This window comes from Hydra vulgaris, chromosome 09 (genome assembly GCF_038396675.1).
Source record: "Hydra vulgaris chromosome 09, alternate assembly HydraT2T_AEP".
Taxonomy (NCBI): Eukaryota; Metazoa; Cnidaria; class Hydrozoa; order Anthoathecata; family Hydridae; genus Hydra; species Hydra vulgaris.
Genome location: NC_088928.1, coordinates 43,616,678 through 43,640,988, shown reverse-complemented (window position 1 = coordinate 43,640,988; position 24,311 = coordinate 43,616,678). Strand labels below are relative to the sequence as shown.

At 28.7% G+C, this 24,311-nt stretch overlaps 1 protein-coding gene across 1 annotated transcript; it reads right to left on the bottom strand.

The window, feature by feature from the left end:
- Positions 1–11,372: 11,372 nt before the first annotated feature.
- Positions 11,373–14,847, bottom strand: LOC105845893 (uncharacterized). Its single transcript, XM_065805822.1, has one exon. The coding sequence runs from the start codon at positions 13,959–13,961 to the stop codon at positions 11,433–11,435; it is 2,529 nt and encodes an 842-aa protein (XP_065661894.1). The 5' UTR covers positions 13,962–14,847; the 3' UTR covers positions 11,373–11,432.
- Between the last annotated feature and the right edge of the window lie 9,464 nt (positions 14,848–24,311).

Here is a 24,311-nt window from a genome sequence, read left to right as displayed (position 1 = left end):
GTCAAAGTTTGTCTAAATTTTTAGAAATATTGACTAAATGGTGCCGTAAGCATTTTTCAAACTTAAAAAAAGTACAAACTAAATACTTTAAATTAGGAATTGCACTTGATTATTGTTTATTGGCTAGTTTAGAGTTAAAAATTATAAATTAAATTAAAAAAAAAACTTTGGCCTGTTTAAATATCATGCATCAAAAGTACGCAAAAATTTATTTTTAATCTATTTGAATCTTCGTTTTCATCTAAAGCCGCGAGAATCCCATAATTTTTTTTTTTAATTATAAATCTTCAACAAGTAAATTACCTTAAAATATAAAAAAAATTATTGGTAAGTAAAGGCTTAGTCGCAAAATCCAACTCAAAAATGAAAGTTTAGTCATTTGGCGCATTTTTCGTGACCACATAATGGCTAAAGCCCTAGGTTTACAAGAAAAAGTATAAGAGAAACGTGAACATTGTTCTTTTAATGATCAGATAGAAAAATAATAGTTGGGGGGTATGCGCATATTTGATAGTTATTCAAAAAAACATACATGTTGTTTTACAGTTAATTTCTTAACTTATTTTTTAAGCTCATTTGTTCATTAGTTTGTTAGCTTGTTCAAAATCATTTGTTGCTAAGAAGTAATCGCCAGCTTGATTAATTAGAGTCGAGGGACTTATTTTACATAAGATGTTGTTATTAGAATATACAATGCTATCTTTCTGGTTAGGCCATCGATAACAATTTTTTCCAAAAGATACACTTTTCATGTAGTTAACTACAGTACCGTCTTCAGTTATCTGAAAATATTAATACAAATTTTAAAAATTCATGAATAACATAATGAAACATAATACTTCTATAATAAATAATAATTTAAACTTTAATATTGTTATCAATGCTAGTAGCTTTTAACTTTTTAGTTTTTTCGTTTACCTCTGCAATAACTCCTGGATACCAATGATTTTTGTGAACAATTGCAACCCAATCATCTTTCTTCCATATCACAGAAAGTTCAGTTGCAAGTTTATGTATTTCTTCTTGATATTTCTCGGCTTCTTCATCTTCAAATTCATTGTTACCATTTTTTTCAATAGTCGATGCAGTCAATTTTCCAATCCTTAATAGATTACTCCATCTAGAAAAAAAAAGATCTTATTTGTTGGCTTGAAACGAACTCATCCGCGGTAAGATATTTTTTTATCAGTGTATTAACTTCCTCTGGTGACATCTTCTTTTCTGTATTTTCTCATTTTATGAAGTATTCATAAAGTAGTTTTTTTTGCTTTATTGAAAAACGAAACGTCTTTTTTGTTGGTAATGCCCAACCTAATTTTTTGAACTTTTGAGAGTATATATTGTTTATTGGGGTAGGTGTGATCCTAACCGATGCGGTTATACAGTTTGAATAAACTTGCGAAGTTTCTTTCATCTTTTCAGTGTAAATCTTTTTTACTTTATCTAAAGAAGAAAATTCTTCAGATCTTTTGTGCTGCCCTATCAACATATGTCCATCTAACTCGATAATTGTTTCAAAATATTCCATACAACCTCCTGGCAAAAAAGCAGTGTATTTAAATTATAATTTCATTATTTATTTTTTCCCAGAGTTTTTCGCTAAAAGTTTTCTTCAGTACTTGTGAATGCAACAATCAATTCAATTGATGGTTCAACTAAAAGATTGTTGTATAGCACTTTAACTCCTTCTCCAATTTCATAGTATCGCCACAAAGTCATGTAGTCTTCTTGGAACTCATAGGAGTGGTAGTTGCTTACATTTGGAATTTTAGGACCAGTTAAAGTAACATTCTCAATTTTTGCAACGCTAACCATAGCGTTTTTGATGCAATATCCGTATTTCACTGCTTTTGCAACATCTTCTGCTGTTACTATGTCATTGCCAGCATCTACATAATTTCTCAATATTGTTTTAGCGGATGCACTTTCCCTATCGCATTGGTCTTTTCCACAGCAAGGCTCATTAAAGTCGTACCGTAGAAGTTTAAAATTCTTATTTTTGCAGAGCTTGTACATAGATTTGACTGAATAATTAGCATGATAACAGTTAGCATTATCTGATTTCGCAAAAATATTTACTATTTCTAGCTCATCTAGGCGAAACTGATTTAGAACTGATTCAGCAATAGAGATAAAAGAGGAAACACCTTGATCGCATCGATACACAATTGTTAGGTAAACGTATTTTTTGAGAAAAATACATGGATGCTTTTTTTTTGTAAAAAAACATCTATGTGTATACTGATGCCTTTCTTTCCAAAGTAGTCCTTCTGGCCCTCTCGAAATTTCACGGGCAATAGGACTGTTTTTTGCAGTTAAAATGGCACGGGCTACAGCTTCAACATCACCACTGTCATACTTTATTTTGGAAATAACATAAGAAACGTCTTGTAATAATCCACTTGAGAAGAGAAAATCTAAAAAATGTTCACATTTTGGAATTGAAAGTCTACTTCTTGTAAATAAATTTTTTTGGGGTATTACAAACCCATTTTGCAAGGATTTCCATTTTCTGGCAAGTTCTATTTTATATTTTGTGCATGTAAATGTGTTGCATAAAAACTGCTTTGTGTATTTATTATGATCAATAAATGCCAAAGTTACCAGTTGACTTGTTGCGTCACTCTTCTTATACATTTCAACGAGTTTTTCATCCGGAATTTCTGTTTTGGTATTTTCAATACCTTCAAGCACTTTCAAAAACTCTTCCGATTGACCAGGTGCAATGCATTCTGCAAATTTATTTCTCAAGGCGCTCTGATGTTGCTTTCTTCTGTTTGTAGTTTGTGATCAGGGTGCATACATTTTTTCCTTGTTTCCATCATATTCCTAATGTGTAGCGATGATATGCACATATTCTCTCTTGATTGTTAAAATTTCTGTTTAATCGATTTTCAATCAGAGATTTTTCGTTCCAATCACAAGCTAACTCATAATTCTTTAATACCTTAAAACTAATTTTATTATTTTGTTACTATCTTTTTTATTATTCAAAATCTAATTATTAAAACCTAAATTTAAAAACTTCCAGTATGAATAGCAACAACATTAAAAAATTAGCAATTTTGAAGAGGGTCACTCTAAAAAAGTTGTATTTTTGCCTGATTCTTACAGAATCTCTCTTAAATCCTATTGAAATTATTATAAAACAGCTGTTAGAAAATGCGCATTTGACCGCAAGCCACGCTAGATTTAAATAGTTTTATGCATGTTTATATTTCTATATTTACAATAAAAATATTCGGTTTTTATGAAAATCTTTAGATCGTATTTTTCGCATTTCATCCGTACTAATTCTAAACTAATCCGGTAAACGACATAAGTCCGGATAATTTTTATTCAAATAAGCACCATGAATTATTGCTGTATGCACAGTTTGCGACAAAGTCGTAATTTTTAAAATGTATTTCTAGTAACGAGTGCAAATAGATGTTCAGATTATAAATTTAATTTAATATTCATAGCTATTTAACAATAATAATTTTTTTTTGTTGACTTTTAGCCAAAAAATATTTAAAAATAGCAATGATATATTATTCAAACAAGTTGTCTAACTTTTAGGATATTATTTGACGAAAAATGAAGCCGCTTTTTTATATGTATAAAAATAGTCCGCTATTTGTATAAAGGGCAAAAGCAGAAGTCGTTGTGTGCGGGAGACTATATAATTACTATAGAGACTATATAATGACTATATAAGAATAAGCGCGAATTGGCATAAGTGCAAAGCGTCGAAAAAACTGGTATAAGTGAGATTTGACATAAGTACGGCGTAAGATTTTGCAAAAATTGGCACAAGTATGAATTGGCAAATATTGGCATAAGTGCAAGTTGGTATTTCGCACTTATGCTAATGTTTGCAAATTTATTCGGTGCTCTTATGCCAGTTCGCATTTATGCCGATTTGCACTTATGCAAGTTTTTGCAACTGCTTCGCACTTATTCCAATGTTTGTAAATTTATTTAGCGCATTTATGCCAATTCGCACTTATGCCAGTTTCTGTAACTAATTTGCACTTATGCCAGTTCGCACTTATGCCAATGTTTGCAAATTTGTTCGGTACATTTATGCCAGTTCGGACTTGTGCCAGTTTTTGCAACTGCTTTGCACTTATGCCAGTTCGCACTTATACCAATGTTTGCTAATTCTATTGGCGCACTCATGCCAGTTCGTACTTGTGCCAGTTTTTGTAACTGCTTTGCACTTATACCAGTTCGCACTTATGAAATTCGCGGTTATTCAGTCGTCCCGTTGTGTGGAATAGAAATTATAAATGCAAGTTTAGAGCATCAAAAATTTCCAATAAGTTAAAGATAATTTAAAAACACGTTTTAATAATTATACAATACTTGTTTAAGTTTGTTTATGAGCCTAAGTTTATTAAAAAGTATTATAATTCATAAAATTGCTTGTCGTTTCACTTTTCTATTCAAAACTTTAATACCTTTCTAACCGAAAATATGTCTTTCTAAATGAATTTAGGAAACATATATTATTATTTTACAAGTATTCTAATTTCCTTTTAACACTTTTACATAAACAGCATTTATATTTAAAATATATTTACTTCTTTTAAGAAAAGAAAAGTTAAACAATATTTGTTAACAAATTTAATCTACCAATTTGTAAAAAGTCCAAAAGCAGCTTCACTTTTGAGGTCAAAGTTAGACATCTGAGCAGCCATGGTGCAGTGGTAGTGCACTTGCCTCAGAAACAAAGGCTCTGTGGTTCAAACCCCACCTCTGGGCAAGTTTTGCGGCATCGGTTAGGAAGGTGGCGTGAACTTTCAATTAAATGCTCGTCCGCGGTGCTCTGTGAACTTTCAATTAAATGCTTATCCACGGTGCTTTTTATCTGTGATAAGACCGTAAGGACTTCTTGGGACACCTAAATAAAAGTTGTGAAAATATGCTTTAGAGAAAAATCATCAAACAAAAGTGTGCTGCAATTGAAAGTAATCATTTTAAAACATTAAACCACGCTTAACTTATAGCTTAAAGGCTCGGAGCGAATATATCATTAATATTAAATTAAATGGTGTAACATTACTAACAACAAATCTGAATGGAAGACAATATCCAACTAAGAAATATGAGTGGTCCAAAAAACAGATCTTTGTGTACCACAAACTCTGTGTACCAAAACCACTTTGTGTACCGAAAACAGATCTTTGTGTACCACAAAGATCTGTTTTCGGACCACTCATATTTCTCATCTGCATAAATGATCTACCGACAAAATACTACACCTTTTCAAAATGTATGTAGACAACTCTAAATTAATCAGGATTATCAAATCAAAAAAAGACATTAAAATACTTGGTTCATGTCTTTTAATTTCATAAGTGAGAAGTCATGCACACCGGTTGCAACAACAACAAAAAATCAGCGGTAACGTCTAGGTTCGATCGGGATAAGGTTGGCGCGGAAACGGTTGAAACCGCACGTCCCGGTTCATTTCCCGATTGGGAAACTACACCAACCAAGATCAAACCGCACCAGTTTTTTTTTGTTTAATACCGTGACAAAACGTGACGTTTCATTACGTTACCGCACGTAATTCTCGGAACATAATGTTTAATGTAACGTAAGTTGTCTCGATTGAAACGTTACGTTATTCCCGGAACGTAACGTTTCAATCGAGACAATATTTTTAAAAGTGCGGTAATGTCTTAGTTCAATCGGGACAAAAGTTACTGTCACGTAACGTCACGTAACGTTATTATTTTGAACCGAGACGTCGAAACTTATTTTTCACATATCATATTTTGCGTCATGACAAAAAAATTCGCTTTGCGCGATTTTTTTCGTCTTGTGGAAAGCGTCCTTAAGAAAGATTAAGTAGTGTGTTTTGATTGATTATATTGATATTTGTTGTAGTATATATATTTTTATAATAAATTTTAAAATAGATAAAATAAGAATTGTTAGTTATATGTTTGAGATCAAGAACACAACAGTTGGCGACAAAGATTAAACTATGACAAAAGTAATTAATAATTTACTCGGTATAGATCAATTTATTATAGATGAAAAAGACAACCAATTTAGAAAAATATGGGAGACATGGAAGGAAGATATTGAGTTGTATCTAGTTGCAACTGGAGTCACGCAAGACGCACAAAAAAAGGCGTTGCTTATGCATCTAACAGGAGAGAATGTAAAAAAAGTATATAAAACCCTGAAAGGAACTGGCACTGATCACTACGATATTTCAGTCTAAGAAAGAATATAACATTACATTTTAAAAACATTACGTTTTTAACGAACGTTACGTTTTTACGAGAAACAAAATTAAACAAAATGAAGAGGAAAGTACAGTGAGTTGTGTTACCAATTAAAGCAAGCAGAATACTGTATCTTTCCAAATGTTACAGAGACAGTAAAAAATCAGTTTATATCAACAAGTTACTCTGTAAAATAGATAGAGAATGATGGAGAAAGAAATCTTAAGAAATGCATTGAAATTGATCGAAACATGAAGTGTCAAAACAACAGGCAAAAGAAATGTCCTATAAAAAAACAAATCCGTGCACAAAGGACATTGACTTCGTAGATCATTTAGAAAAAAAAACAAGAAACAAAAAGGTTGCATAGGAGATGGCAAAATATGTTTCAATATATAAATCAAGAAAAAGTAAAAATTTTCAAACGGATTAGGCAGTCTACCGACACAAAAGATTAATGTACGGGATCAACTGTTTATTCAAAATTTTTCAAAAAACCATGGTGCAAAGCTATGGTAAATAAGAGGGAGTAAAACTTATCTATGACAATTTTATAATATACGCACCAAACAAACAAAATTTGTTAAGAAAATTAGAACTTTTATTCATTAAAACACGAACATTAGGTCTAAAATTAACTTTTAAAAAGTGCATTTTTGCTTAAGAAAAAATAAAATTTTTTGAAAATTTCAAAATTTAGGTAGAAAAAAAAAACATTATGACGCTTTCAATATGATTAAACGTGAATTGTTAAGTGAATCGGTTTTGGGTTTTTATGATCCGCGCAAAGAAGTACAGTTAATTACTGATGCTAGTAATCATGCTATGGTGGAATACTTTTACAAAAAGAAGAAACGTGGCTTAAACCAATCTGCTACATAAACAAATCATTAATCGCAACCGAGTTAAAATATAGCAGAAAAGAAAGCTCTTGCTATGGTATGGGCCATTGAAAAGTTATATTTATATTTGTATGGAAAAAGCTTTAAGGTTGTAGTGGACGACAAACCTTTCAAGTTTATTTTTTCTTCTGGCTCTAAATTAAATGCACATATCGCAAGATGGCAAATCAAATTGCAGACATTCGATTTCGATGTAATATATCAAAAAGGAGAAAAGAACATTGGAGATTTTATCTCTAGAAACTCTACTCCAAATGAAATACAAAGTAAGTTAGATGAAAATGAAGTAGCAGCGTATGTAAACTTTTTAGAGACAAAAATTTACATACGCCGTTTTTATATCTTCGAGAGATATTGATTTGGCATCCAAATCAATATGATATACAAAGATATAAAAACGGAGACAGCAACTGACATCAGTTTAGTTGCAGTAAAAACAGCGTTGTTATTCAATAGAAATATCAAAAATTACTCCTATAACATTTTAAAGTTACGTTACGTATTGTAACGTAAAAGAATTCGTTACGTGCAAAATATACGTTATTTTTACGTAACCGAGACGTAAACGAGATTCGTTACGTTACGTGCAAAATGTCCGTTATTTTTACGTAACCGAGACGAAAAATTTTACGTAACGATACGTAACATTGTAACGTCACGATACGTGCAAAAGTGTTATATTTACGTAACCGAGATGTAACGTATAACGTATTAATACGTAAATTTTGACCTAATAAGACGTGGTCATAGTCACCTGCGGCGACTTTCAAATATTGCGACATTTTGAATTACTATCTTGTATGCGTAAATCTATATAGGAAGATCCCTTTGTCATATATGCATAATTTATTAATTGCTTTCACCATTGTCAAAGCTTACATTCTTATAGCTTACATCATTATAGCTTACATCATTGTCAAAGCTTACATTGTTATAAACTTTATTGTAACAAAAACCTTACCGTGATACATCTATAAAGAAGTAAAGCTAATGCAGAATTGTCAAACTTGACATTGTAAACACATTTTTGCTTGTGGGGTAATAAAACAAAAGAAGTGTTACGCTGATTAAATAAAAAATAGGAACGTTTTATTTATATAAAACGTTATAACATAATTAGATTTACAATATTGTAATTAACATAAATAATAAGTCGTTTATGAGTTATATATATATATATATATATATATATATATATATATATATATATATATATATATATATATATATATATATATATATATATATATATATATATATATATATATATAAATTAGTAAAAAACACTTATCTAACTTTTTCTTCTACTTGAAGTTTCACCATTGCTAGATCATCAGGAGGAGTACATTTATATATATATATATATATATATATATATATATATATATATATATATATATATATATATATATATATATATATATATATATATATATATATATATAAATTAGTAAAAACACTTATCTAATTTTTGATTACTTCAACATTGTGTTTCACTAATACCAAGCTTTAAGTTTCAAATAAAGTTTCATAAGAAACATGTTTTCAAATAAATCTATGAAACATTAAGCTTCAGAAAAAGTTTTCTTTTATACATTTTAAGCACCAAACGCTTTGTTTTTAAAATTTTCTTTTTTAATTATTCTTCAGCATTTTAGTATTTTTAATACTAAATCAAAGAAAACCAACAACGTGAGTCTGTTTACACACACGCACACACACACACACACACACACACACACACACACACACACACACACACACACACACACACACATAAATTGTTAGACACAATTAGTTTTAAATCTGTTGTATAATTATTAGGTTTGAAAAAATGGCTTGAGTACGGAAGGTTTTCAGTCAAACAAAAATGAATTACAATAAAAACTAAAAAAGTCTTTCATCAGAAAGTGACAAAAATTATACAGAATCTTGCTAATTGACTATTTCATCATTCACTATAGTATTGTCAGGATTCGCGCATGCGCATGGGAGATATTAAGATTTATGTGTTTTTTGGTCAAAAACGTAACTTTTAGAACATCGCTTCCTTTTTACTTTACATAGAAGATAGTTAGTCGTATGAAAAAAATATTGTAGAAGTCCCAGTCACAATTGGTTTACTATATCCAGTCAGACTTTTTTTCAAAGTATCTATATACCGTTTTTCAGGATCTATATACTGTTTATTGAAAAAAAGGCTTTCGGGGTAAGTTGGCAAAATTTTCACGGGGTTTTTTTCAAATTTTCAAGTTGACTCATAGCATTTACTACGGAGAAAAAAATTTTTTTATAAAATCAATTTTTTTTGTTAATTTTTAACAATATTGAAAAAATTTATTCTTACAAAAAAATTAGAAAAAAATTTTTTTTAGGTTTTTTTTTCACAGAGAAAAAGCGGGGTACTGTTTTGGCTGTACTAATATTTGGTGCCAGCTAAAAGTAATACTAAATTTTTGGCTTAAATTTGTTACCAAAATTAATAGTAAAAAAATTTATATTAATTTTGCACTTAATAGTACATTAGTAATCATTTTTATAGTTTGCGCCAACTTACCCTGTGGTGGGGTAAGTTGGCGTAATTTTTTTTGAGAACCCGGGAAGGCCCCAAAAAATTTTTTTGTAAATGAATGCAACTTCTATAAGTTACCCAAGTTCATACGATTTAAGACTACACTTTAGTATTTTCAAAAAAATGTGCTGTTATGGCTACAGAGCTCATAGAGTAAAAACCGAGCCAACTAGCCTGGTCTCCCCTACAATCAAAACTTTATCAAATACAACATTAAGAAATTAGGTATTTGTTTTTTTTAAAAAAAATTATAAATCACAACCCTGTGTACAAGTACCATTTACAATCTGTCAGTGTTTCGTTTACAATCTTCGTAAGAAAGTTATAAATCAATTTTTTGCTGAAAATTACGTCCAAATCAAAATTTTTGGTAAAGTCATATATAGAGATGTCTGCATTATAGCTCTAAAGAAAATAATTATTTTTTTTCCCTATCAATGGTGTCCGCTTTAGAAATATTCCACAGCAATAAAAAATAACCAATTCAACCCAAAACTCCTAATTTTTCAAATTGTTACAATGTAAGTCTCGAAAAGCTCAAAAAAAAAAGAACTTTCTTGTCATGTACAAACATACTACATCAATGTATTGTACTTTCTTGTCATGTACACACTGTACTACATAAACAATGTTCTATAAAAAAAGCCTAATAATGAGAAAAAATGATGTGCTCTGTAAAAAAAAAAGGTTGTGTCAGATAAAAAAAAATTGATAAAGTTAAAAGAGTGAAATTTTCAAATTAAAAAAAAAGATTTTAAATGGGAATCAATACACAAACAAAAAACAAGTGCGTCCATGCAATTTCAACTGTTAGATCTTGTTCCAAGTTCTTCATCATCATTACGAAAAACAAGATTTTTTACTAAGCTGACAAACCAACTAAGTATAAATATAATACCATATTCCTCAGCATTTGAATGATTGTATTACTGGAAATCGAATTTTGGATATGTTTATCCTATTCAACTTAGTGAGAGTATAGGTTAGTAAGTAAAATGAATGTAAAATGTTCAATAGGAACATTCATTTAGACAAACTTTTGAAATTTCACTCTTAATTTTATCAATTCCTTTTTTTTATCTGACTCACCTTCTTTTTTACCTAACAATCATTTCTTTCTCATTAAGTTTTCACATTAGTTTCTCACAGTTTTGCCTTTATTTTCTCAGTTTGTATTTTAATCTTTTTATACAACATTTTTATATTTATATCATGAGGGTTCGATATAAACAATTCGAACCCTCATGATATAAATATAAAAATACAAAAGTTCGATACAAAATATTTTTTATGATGTACTTATGTTTTATGATAAATTTTATGACCTGATAACATTTTTTTTTCAATTTATAGATAATGTTCGTGTTGTATTATTTTCTATAATCTAAGTACTTTTTAAATTGATTTTTAAGCTAAGAATTTTGTTAAGCTTGGAAAAGTTTTAAGAAATAATATCCTACTATAGCTTTTTTTTACAAAATTATTTACGTTTTGCTTATTTTCTCAGGAGTTTTTTTTACTTTATTATAGCTGTTAATATTAAGTAATTTATGATTCTCAGTCATATGTTCGTTGGATGTCTTAAGGACGTCCTACGGATTTGTGACGTCTACAAGATGTCGTATAGACATCTTACAGACGCCTGTTCACGCTGGGTTAAGTATAGTACCATTTATGATCATTTTATATCTTTTTATATTATATTATTATAATTAATTAAACTAAACATGTTCAAAATGTTTGGTTTAACACAGTACTTGTTTCACTAAACGCTTCTTTTCTCTTTAAAATAGATTGAATATTGGATCTTTTTGACGAACTGAAAGATTTTGTGCGTTTTATATCGCGATAAATTGTTAGAACTCTGTCAGTAACAACATAAAGCCAAAATATAAAAACACCGCGAAACGATCGAAATATAGAATATAGAAGTTTGAATATTGTGTTAAACGCTGTTCCCGTCTCTGATGTGCTATTAATTTGAAGAAATCCTATCATTTCAATAGATCCTACTAGTAAAATTAGCTTTACAGCCATTTTTACAAAGCTTACATCTTCACCTCCAGATTTTTTCAGTAATTTTCCGGACTTTTTTTGTTGCTTAAATATTCGTAGCAAAGTATAAAACAAAGTTGTTGTTGCATAAGTGGTACTTAAAATTACAGGTATGATGTATGCAACAATACGACCCGTTTGACTGTTAATCCAACATGTGCCATTTGCACCGTAGCCAAGGTTGAGGATATTTGTTCTTTCTAGCAAAACAATAATTATAAGTAAAATTAGGGGGTTACACCACGAAAAAGCACAATAAAAGTAAAATAGTCTCCTTTTTTTTATGTCACGCATGATATTTTTCCCAGAAAACGTTAACCAAATATCGTATGCAAGTACAGTACACCACATTTGTGCCGATAAAGAAAAAAAATGAATGAGGTAAGATGACACTTTGCACCATTTTTGATCAAATGATTGTGCTGATAACATGATTATATCGCAAGTTAATAACATAAAACACAAACAAACAATACTTTTGCCTGGTACAGTATTGAGTTCAGGTATTATAATGTACGTTGTCATAGTAACAATATAACCTAAAATACTTAATGAACAGCCAGCAATTGTTATATAACCCTCCCAACGTTGTGCAGTATAAATCCAATTAAGTAATTTTGAATAATGCTGTATGCATACTCCTATTCCAGTGTCCAGAGGCGCGTATTCTTCTGCTACGTAAACTTTTCTGGTTTCATGATCAAAAATGGATTTGTTTTTAAAATACGTATAATTTAATATTCTTCTCATATTGCAATTCTCGCTTAAATGGAAACGCTTACATATAACAACTCTATACGAAGGAGATTTTCTTCTGGCATAAAGAACTATGTAATTATTTGGTGAATACTCAGATGCGTTGAAGTATAGAGTACAATTACCCGATATATTAAAACTTTCTTCATCAAATATTATAGGTTCAGCACACAGCCGGTTAGGAAAAACTCGAGATTGATCTTCTCCGTACAATTCGGTTGTAAAAATACTTTTCTGTTTCTTTTGACTGATTTTTTTTGACTTGTTAAACAACCTTTCGTGAGAATTGTTAAACATATTACTTATTAAGTATTTATTCTTAATTTTTTTTTCTTTGTCAGTTTTATCATCAAATATTAAATTTTTAGTGCACTGACTTTTAATTTCTTCAATAGATAATATATTTTTCGAAGCGTTTATCCATTCATTCTCTTCTCTATTGTCTACTGTTGGTACGCAAGTGCTTCCTTCTAAGTGATATCCAAAGATACAATGTACAAGGTCAACACACGTATTGGTAGCCACATCATATGCTTTATTTTTGCTGCATTTTTTTGTATTATAAATATCAGTATCACTTAATGCAAAACTCACAAGAACAGAATAACGTGGTAGCGGGATTATATTATAACCGTAAGGAAAATGATCTGCCAGTTGTTGTTCAAACTCGTCTGTTATGAATGGACACAAGTCAAATTTACTAGGCGTGCGTTGCATAACTTCGATGAGACAATGGATATTTTTGTAGCATTTGTTTTCATATGAAATCAAAGCAACATAAGAGTTGCACCATCTGCATGAAATTGAGTTGTTAGTGCAACTGTCGTAAACATTTTCTTTGCAATAATTAATATATTGAATAATATCGTTATTTAGAAGTTTAAACTTGCAGTTATTGTATTTTTCAGTTGTATTACTTGTGTCGTTTTTATTTCCAATACAATCTGCAGTTATGTTCAATTGTTCGTAAGTGTTAACTGAGTTGCATTGTGCACAATATTGATTTTTGTAAACTATCTTGTTACTTCCAATAACAGGAAATTTGAGTTTATTTTGATTTGTACACAAGTCGGAAAGCTTTTTATTTGTTTCTTTTGGACATTCTGCCACCATGTACAACCATTCGGAGAATGTTTTTTTGGTTTCGGACAATTTTAGTAAAGGTTGGCAGCTTAAATATTTAACCGGTTTTACAGCATTTAAATATCGAACTTTATACAACTCAATGTTCTCATTCAAGTTAGCATCCCATAGATAGTCAATGCAACACGTGCCATATTTAAAACAAGAAGGCTCACAATAACAGGTTGAGGCAGTGTTTAATTTGCAAAGATCATTTAGTAAACTTTGAGAAAATTTTGGAATGTCGGGAAAAATGTTTTCTGATAAGTATTGCAAACTGCTTATCATGTTTATCAGTTGAATAATTATAAATGCTTTAAGCTTCATTGAATATATTTTATATTATCTTTGTTGTCTACTGCTACTATTAACCTTGTATATTCTTGTGATGTTCTCTGTCAACTTTTTCTTTTATGTTCATTAACGTCTTGCGAAATAGACAGTTGATAAACTTTGGTTCTGTATCGTGAAAACAAACATGTTTTAATACTAAGAGTTACTTAAATAAACGTTTAAAATTATGGCGCGTCTTTAAAAATAAGTGTAAAAATAAATGTTATTTTATCATTGAGGTATATAACCACGTAAAAGCAACACATTTAAATGTTTACATAATTGACATATTTCGTTTTCCAAATGTTCAAAGATTAAATATATTACACATGTTATTTAGTAATTGTACTTTAGGATTTTAATTTTCATATAAGCGGAAAGATTTATGCAAAGTTGAAAAAATGGATGAATAAATTAAAACATTTTATTGAAATCGCTTTTTATAAAACTGATTTACGAAAACAATATTTTCAAAAAGTTGACTGCATAAAAATTTTATACATTATTTAGCCATAGTTTCTATTGATATATAATTATAAAAACTTTAATTAGTTTAAACAAAAATAAGCGTTAAAAAGGTGAGAAATAAATACTAAATAATACAAGATTTAAACAGAAGATAAAAATAAATTTAAAATAATTGTAACAACGAATACTATTCAAATATAATAGCAGATGATTCAATTTTTTAAATTTACTACTAACAGTAATATTAACAAGGGTTTCTCAAGATCATGTTCTATATTTTAAATTGATATTCAAGTTAATAGATTTTTCCTTTGCGTTTAAAGTTAAATCGAATTTCTCAAATTTTTCTTTGCATAAACTCGTATAAGTTGCTTTAAGTTGTATAAAGTGTGCTATAAAACTTTAAAAACAATACGTGAAAATACTTTGTTGAAAAGTTTTTTCTGGACTTTTAGGATTAAGGCGGGTTTTTGAAGGTTTTACAACTTTTATTTCATTAAGAGTTAAGAAGCAAAGTAGAAACACTTTAATAATGCAGTGAACTAAAATCCTTAAAAGAAAAAATCTTTTATAACAGTGTTAACAACATTTTTAATTTGTTAAATAAAATGTTGATCTAAAGTTCCTATTATTTTTTAATAAAATATTTGTTTGAGTATTATAAACAACATATTCTAGCTGTTTCAAAGAAATGATTTATTAATAACGCGTTAAAGCTGTTTAAAAGAAACGATTTATTAATAACGCGTAAAATTTTATTAACAACGATTCATTAATAACGTTTAAAAGGAAACGAATTACTAATAACTTCTAAATATCTACTAATTACATTTGATATTAAAATATAATTAGCTATGTAAATAAAATTTTTAATTAGTGCCTAGGAGTCTCTAAACAATACGTAGTAAGTCATAAATAAAATAGTTTTTTCAGTAGTTTTTGTAGATATTTAGAATATTATTAATTAGAATTTTTATAACTTGTTTATACAAACTATAAAATTGAACATCAACCTCATATTTAATGCTAAAACCCTTGTAATCAATATAACAAATTTTTTGTACTTAAAATTTTTTTTTACCTAATTCTACGTTCTAGAACGTAGGTTTCTCGCAAATAAAAAGTTCAACAAATTCAAGAGGAACTTTTTTCTATCAATAAAGCAGATTTTCTATACGCACATAAAATTCTTGTTATGACACTTTCATTACAGTTTACTTTTTAATTTTTAAGCAAAAAACGTTTCTTATATTTTTAAAGTTTATTATTGCTTGTATACCTTGATTGAGCAGATTTTTGGAACTATAACCTTGTGAAGGCACGGAGGCATCTAACACTTATGGTACCAGTAGAAAACTTTCCAGACTAAGTAAGTGAAATTAGTAGATATTGATTCTGGATTTACTTGAAATAGAAATTAGGATTTGCGACTTTGCAATTTAAAATTTTAAAAGTTTAAAATTTCAATTTTTTATTTTTTTTTTATTTATGTAATTACATTTCATGTTCGTTTAATTTATTTTAGACTAATTTTGTTGTTGTACAATCAAGAGGTGAGCTCTGCATCTTCTCTTTCTTCGCATTTATTTTTCTTAAGAAGATTGATATCTTGCCTGAAGTATCAATAAGACACTCAAAGAATATTGTCCATATATGCCTAACTGAGATGGACTTATAACAGATGTTTCTTCAACAATAGAAATCTTTTGTGGTTTCTCCAATGAGTATATAGATATTTGCTGTGTTTTTTTTTTTCATTCAAATCAATTAAAATTAAAATTCAAGTTTTAAAGATTGATAACTTTTAAGAAAAAACAGATCATTGCAAAAAGAAGTCCTTCATATAAATTGTATAATATAAAGTAGGTGAACGATTTGGGTTTCTTTAAAGTTAAGTTAAGGTTTCTCTGACATAAGCTGTTATCTGTTGTAGAATATGGCAAGTTTAGAATAGTAACATTTTCAAATTAAAGAGACTAGGAAAGATATTTTTTACTTGTCAGCGCTTTAGTCAGTGAGCCACTAACTCTTGTTTGCAATAAAGTCAAAATTTTCCATTAGACGTAAAACATCGTTTTAACCTTGAAAATGTTTTTGCGCCGAATGGTCACCTAAACTTTTTTAAAACACTTTTGAAAGTCATAAATTGGTAGTTAACCATTTCTAAAAAAAAATGGAGAATATGCAGGGTGTATGTTTATTGCCGAAAGCTTATTTATATTTGATTTATAACTTAATCATTTATTGTTGTTATTGGTAAATATAAATTGAAATATATAGATACTCAGTTTAAACCTCGAATTATGGACCAAAAAAATAAAAATATGTCCATTAAACTAGAGACACTAAGGGTTCATTTGGCATAAAATTAAAATCTGGTAACATGGTCTTAGAGAGAAAATTAAGTTTAAAGTTGGACGGTCTCTGCAACATTTTCAACATAAAAACTATGCCGGTTAGTTAGCTGGTTAGTTGGTTAGCCGGTTGAATAAAATAATGAATAAAATACCTGTTTATGCTCCATTTAATGATATAAATATGATTTTTCATAAGTTTTAAATTTTTATTTTTGGTGTTTTTGTTAAAAAATATTTTGTTCCTATTTGAAGTTCAAACATATCAACTAGATAGCAAAACTATATTCAACTTATTTAGCACTGTCATTTTCCATTAAAATGTTATTAAGTGCATGACAACTCTTAAACCGGTTTAAGGACATAGAGTATTTAAAGGGCTTTCAGTAGAAAAAGGAATGAAACAATCTTTTCATTTGGCTGATATACAGGACTTCAAAGCGCGGCAGATTGAGGGACCGCTTTTACTGTTTTTGAAAAAACTATTCTTGATTCTTTCATCTTCCGATAACAATAATATTTTCATTTCTGATTACAATATATTTTGACTGTATTGATACCTTTAAAAATAGGTATTTTTGGTATATACTTAGTATATATCTAAAAGAGTTTTATAGTTCTTCAAAATTAACAAGTGATTAAAATTTAAATAGTTCCCTGCCATAGGGAAACAAGATTTTCAGACTTCCTTACTGATGATGTTTCTGATGATGACGTTCGTAAAAATGGTAACCCATTTAAAAATCTCCATTAATTAAAATTCATTTGAATGATCTTCAGAAGTAACTTTTGGTAAAACCAATCAATTTTGAAAATTCAAAAAGTTCAAAACATTAAAATGTTAACCACATTGCTAATTGTCTATTTATAAAAGCATTTGAATATCTTTTTGGAAGAAATTTAGAAGCTTTTACTTACTTGATCATTTTAAACTTCAAGCAAGTTCTATTGAATTCTTATTAGTAGGCTTAAATTAATCTGAATCAAGCAACTAAAATTTGTTGAAGTATTTTAAAAGTTTACAAACTCTTGTTAGTCAGAGCACATGCAAAGGCATTAAACATTTTTTATGCTTCATTACAAGGAAAATGCCAAACTTTCAAAAACTTATGAAGACTGCAAAAGAATGTTCTGTTTTTTTTTGCGTGAAAAAATGTGATAGACAGGTTACAGATTTCATAAAGGAGAGAGTTAAGGCCCAGTGCCCATAAAGTTCAAAATTTAAAAACTTGAAAAAGATAGAGCAAACTGATTGTAAATTGTGAGAAAAACTGGCTGTATCTGTCATTGAGCAAAAGGTTGCCTCGCCTAAAGGGACTAAAAACTAATTAGAGCGCAGGGTTTAAAACCAATGCTCCTTAACCTAGACTTTTTATTAAAACTCAAAAAAGAACCCTATGCTCTCAATAACCGACATGGCCAAGGTTTAAATAAACGCTAGTCTTTCCAATAACAAAATCAGAAGGCTTGCACCAACTCTTAACTAGTCATTTGAAGCAAGGTTGGTGGAATCAGACTTCAGGGATGAGTTTACCAGTGTTAGAAAAAAGTTGGTGTTATGAATCTTTGAATCTTTACATGTATCCTTGAAATAGTCGTTGGACAGATTTTTAAAATTAACAAAATTTTCTGATGAGTGTAGTTCTTTATTGGCTAGTACTCAGTGTTAAGATATCTTTTAGATAGTGAAGGCTAAGGTAAATGTTGAAGTAGACGTTTAAAAAAAGTAGTCTTTGGGTACTGCTCAATTTTTAGTGTTAATGTCACTCATGTTGACACTGCTAATATTATTTTTAAAGTTAAATCCTCAATTTATAAATACAACAAGGTGCTCGCGAATTCTCATTTTTATCTAAAAACATCTCAAAATAGAAAAAGTTTTTTGACATTAAGTAAAGAGAATTTTATTGTAATGGCAATACTTATCATCTTTCACTTAAATTCGTTGACCTTTGAGATAAAATGGACAATTTGGACAATTGGTTTGTTTTTGAGTTCACATTCTAAACATTTTGTAAAGAAATTGTAAGACTTTTCTCACCCCATTTTTTATATGAAATGTTCCATACCATGAAACAAATATTTTTTTAAAAAACTATTTTTTCTCGGAAAAATAAACATTTACTTTTTAAAACGTCATTTAACCAGTTTTGAAAATGGCGCACCATTGATTCTCAGTTTAAAGAGGCAAAAACGTTGTATTCCTAGACAATAAACTGCAAAAACTTAAGCGAAATTGTTCAAAACCAAGCTAATAAATAAAAAAAATTTAATTTAAGTTAATTTTCTTACTAAACAAATCTAATGCATTTAGCTAATAAATATGCCTATTTGAGAGTAATTTTATATCTTTTTTTGACCTCATCCTTGGTAATTAATTTTGTTTTTTAATTACCAAGTTGACAAGAATGATTGTGTATGTAAATTTAACCCTAATCCTGACCCAAAAAAATCCCAAGCGCTTTAATCATTCTATGCTAATGACTATATTATGGCTTGTGTGGTAGTGGTCAACCTTTAAATCGTAACTGAAGTTAAAACAGTACATATCTACAGTAAAAACTATGTATCTGTTGTTTTTGCTAATTTATTGGTTTAATAAAAAGCAAAAATACGCTGTAAAAGTAATAATAGAAACTATTGCATACTATTACTTTATCTTATTACTATTTACTTTAAATTATGTTATGTTCGTTTTTGCCCAAATGTTTAGCTCAAATCTATCGTTGCTTAAAACCATCGTTGTTGATTTTTAAATAATCAAATAAATTCAAAATTAATTCTGGTTATGTGATAAAAAAAATTTTGAAAAAAATTAAATTTTTCAAAAAAAGTAAAAAACTAAACGCTCTTTAAAAATATGCGTCAGCCAAATTCTATACTTAAAATCAAAATTTGCATTATGGACAACCTTGCATCCGTTTTTCTTAGTATCTAAAACGTTTGGAATATTGCAAAGTAGTGAATGTGATTTTTTCGGCTAATAGTTAACTTTTTGCGACTAGACTCGGCACTAATCGTATATAATTGTTTTATCTAGAATTGTTTAGCACCGCTAAACAAAACTAGACAAATTGACAAGTAGCGTCTCGTTTTAATTTGTTGTTTTGAACTAATCTCTCAAATTATATCCAAAATGTAAAATTAAGAAACGCGCAATCTGATCGGAAAGCTCGAATTCGGAAGATACCGATTCACACAGTAGCAATGTTATTTATAGAATCGTTAATATCTGGTTTTGGTTAAGTAAAAATGATTAAATAAGCATGGTTGGAAAAGAAAATTTTTTTATCGATTCTGTCTTGAATCAGTTGGGGAGAAACGTCCTCTACAAAGTAAAAATTCAAAAGCTAGCAGAACGTAGAATTAGCGGCGTTTGTAGTAGCTTTTAAAAACTCTTATTGAGGTAGAGTGAAATTTCCAGTATTAGCTCAAACGTCACACTTTTGTAAGAGTGTAACCTCTTAAGTATGGAAATATTTTAGATATGGGCCGGAAAGCGGACTAAAAAAAGCAAACATGAAGCAATTAAAGCTAGATTTTGATTTACTTTTATTATCTGCTTGTGTCACCTTAAGCCAATACTGCTTAACAAGTCTCTTGTAAGATGGAACAGTGTTCCGTAAATTATTGAGGTAAAACTATTTTGTGATAATGGAATTCGTTTTAGATTAGGTATTGAAATATTAGACTGCAACTCATTATTTGTAGTATGGCTTAAAAAAAAAATTTATGGAAAAAATGAGGAGGGCGATTCATACCAGGATTACTGATGAAGTATTTAGTTTTTTCTTTTTTTTTTAAACATTTTGGTTTAAATTTGTTAGTTCGTTTTTACAATATAATGAGAGCAGATAAAAATTAATACAATTTATAAAGCAAGCTAATGCTATTAACATTTGAAAAACTAGGTATCTGAAAGAAGATCAGTAAGATCTTATCGTCAGAACCTTATACTAGTACAAGCAAAATATTAGGTTATAAAGTAGCTATAAGTACAACATAATAAAATAAAATATACATACACATATTACTTTGTAGTATAGGTAATAAATTATTATAAATATTTACATAATATAAATATTTTTGTCAAATTTTGATAAAATGGGAGAGTAAAAGATTTTTCAGCCTAATTTTAAAAAAATGCAAAGAAGGAGGCAGATCAAAATTAAAATTAGGCAAAATAACTTTATTCCAAAAATGGGGTACACAATCAAATCTAAACAACCAGAATATTAGAAAAGTTTATTCGGCTACCAAAAATGCCATTCGCTGGCTCATTGAACTTCTACTGCACTCCCATCAATTATTGGTATACTAATCTCTTAAATATTTAGAAACAATTCAAACGTTGACGGTTGAATTACTTGTTTGAATGGACTGACTTATCTCATTGAGTTATGAAAACTGTAGACTTGCTTATTGGTGGTTAGCTCTCTACTTAATAGTCGTTGACATGTGACAAAAAAAAACTATATTAAGCCAAAACATCGCGTTAATTAATTTTATAAAGAAACAAAAATGGCACCCGTAATTTACAAGAGTTACCAACGAATATCGAAAATATTTTGAACGGCTTTATAAAGATTAATCAAGATTAAGGATTCGTTAAAAAATTAAAGGATGCAAATGTTGAGTTACGAGCATTTTGCTCTTATTACTTAATCTCGAATAGCATGGTTAATCTCGAATAACATGGTTAATCTCGAATAGCATGGTAATCTCGAATAGCATGGTTAATCTCGAATAGCATGGTTAATCTCGAGTAGCATGGTTAATCTCGAATAACATGGTTAATCTCGAGTAGCATGGTTAATCTCGAATAGCATGGTTAATCTCGAGTAACATGGTTAATCTCGAATAACATGGTTAATCTCGAATGGTTAAAAATAAAGAACTAGCTCAAGATTTAGGTTACTAATCAAAATAGAAAAAGATGTTTATCGTAAATAAAAACTAAGGCTACTGTTTACAAAAGTTACTGTATATATAAATTTTGTGCAGATTAAGTATTTATAGATAATTTTCTTAGTATTTAAATTTTTTAGAACCATGCATACAGCACCCAAAAGATTTTTTCACAAGTCGCCATTTTATGGAGATGAAATTTTAGTTGGTAAAACGGCAAACCACTTTTAGTATAACTTTTTATCACTTTTAAACTTTTAAATTTTGACACGCTTTTTTGTTATATCATCTAGGCGTTTCCTATTCATTTCTTAAATGGTCTTACAAACTCATTCTAGTTTTTATATAAATTTACTAAATTATATAAATATATTAGCAAAAATATTCAAAAATATAACGTTCGTTATTATTGCTGCAATACTGGAAAGTATTAAGGTGCTACCCACAATCAATACCATCGAAAACTGTGCATTTATCTAGAGAAGTTTATGACTACTGTAGCATTTTACAACAAATACAGCAAAGATATTGAAGATATTGTTTCCCACCACCAAAAAAGCGATTATCATCATATTTGAATCACATATTATACCTAATTTTTATGCATTCCAAAAACTTTTTATTGATTAAAGATATACTTTTATTTACAATATTTATTAAAAAAAATTTGTTTAATACTTTAATTTACTGGTTTTAAAACTAATATTTGTGAATGAGTGAAAAGTATCAAACGCATGTTTGGAAGGTGGTTCTGGACAACTTAATTCATTTACATATTAAAAATGAGCAATTTTTTTATATAAATAATGATACATTTAATAGTTTATTTTCTTTAATAATTTAAATGTTTATATTTCTAAATGACAACATTTTTGTTTTATATTTCTAAATGTTGTCATTTAGAAATATAAACATTTTGCTAATGTTTATATTTCTATATGACAACATTTTTGTTCCCATTCCTTATATATCAGATGCTACTTTTAAAGACGATTTTTTTTTTAAATGTATTGAGAACAGTCCAAGCATAACTAATTGTATGTTATATTTCTTTCTCACGGGTAAAGTAGAGGTAAAATCACGATTAAACTTTGTGTCCGGGGCAACCCTCCAATTTTAAACCTTCCTTTTTTTCTAACATTTTTTCTTTTTCGTTTTGTACATTATTAGGCTGCATAGTAATTATTTTATTCTAATTTGATAGATTAATGTTTATACTTTTAAAAAAGTCTTTTGACACTTTGTTTTCTGTTAGTACATACGCACAATATATTTTTTTCTTAAGTGTCCGGAGTTATGTATGGTTCCCCCATTTTAAACATAATGGGAAAATTTATATCTTTTAGTGTGCGTCAACTAAAGTTTATCAATAGCTTGCAACTTATGAATGACACACTAGACAATATTTCGTCAAACCTAAACTAAAAAATTTAGTCATAATCAAAGGCTTACCGACATACTGCTCTTATTACAACGTTGTTAGGGTGTTTACAAACAATCATGGCCGTTTTAAAGATAAACATAAAATTATTAAAAAACAATTATTCAACGAATGTTAGAGAGTTTAGTTATTTGACTAACAACTAATTTATTTATTATTTATTTATAGCCTCTATTTTTACATTTCGTCTATCCCTAATGGTAATTAATATCTGTTCCTTTAAATATATTTAGAGCAGACATTAACGATAATAAATCAATACAAAAAATTTTAACTTAATCATTAACAACTTATTTATTAGTAAAAACTAAATAGATAAAAATATTATTAAACAATAAAAAGAACATTTATTTTATTAATATCAAGCGGTTGGTTTAATTTGTAGAACTAACTTATAAGTTAGGTATAATTATACCTACAAAGTTAAATTTATTGATTACCAACATATGAAAGGTTAAACTTGTAAGACTATTTAAAGTAAAATTAAAATTTTGTATCTAGGTACCCACCCATGTGTACCTTAATACAAACTATGAGCATCATTAAAAAAGTAAATAAAAAGTATAAAACTTAGAAAAAAAGCAGATTTTTACTTGAAAGACAAATAAATTAATAATTAAAACACAATACTTCTAATGGTCCTAATCACATTTCAAAAATCCAGACAATAAATGTTTTAGATCTCCTACTATTATATTTACATAAATGTCTTAAAAATTTACAGTAAATAAAAGAAATGATTTTTAGAGTTGTTTATCACACAATACAGTACCATTCTACAGTTTAAGACCCCCTACAAATGGTGCATCAAGTTATCCCATACTTGGTAATAGAAAACAATCGCTTTATTTTTAGAATCAACTTATTTTTTCAGTAGTTTTTTTAAATAAAGTAAAGAGCCTATGGATTGTTGTAGATCATAATAATGTTACTTACCGATAGACGCATTGCAACTTTAAAAACTAATAAATTACTTTATCATAGAAAATACAAAATTTAACCCCTCACAACCCTGATAATTTCAAGCGATATAATGTTTTTGTCAAAACATAGCTCTAGAAGTAACTATTTCACCATATGAAATTACAATGTTTCATGGTGCCCCATGCATTATGGTGCTCCACTCTCCCCAACAAATTCTCTTAAAGATGGATTGTTATTTGTAACAGACTA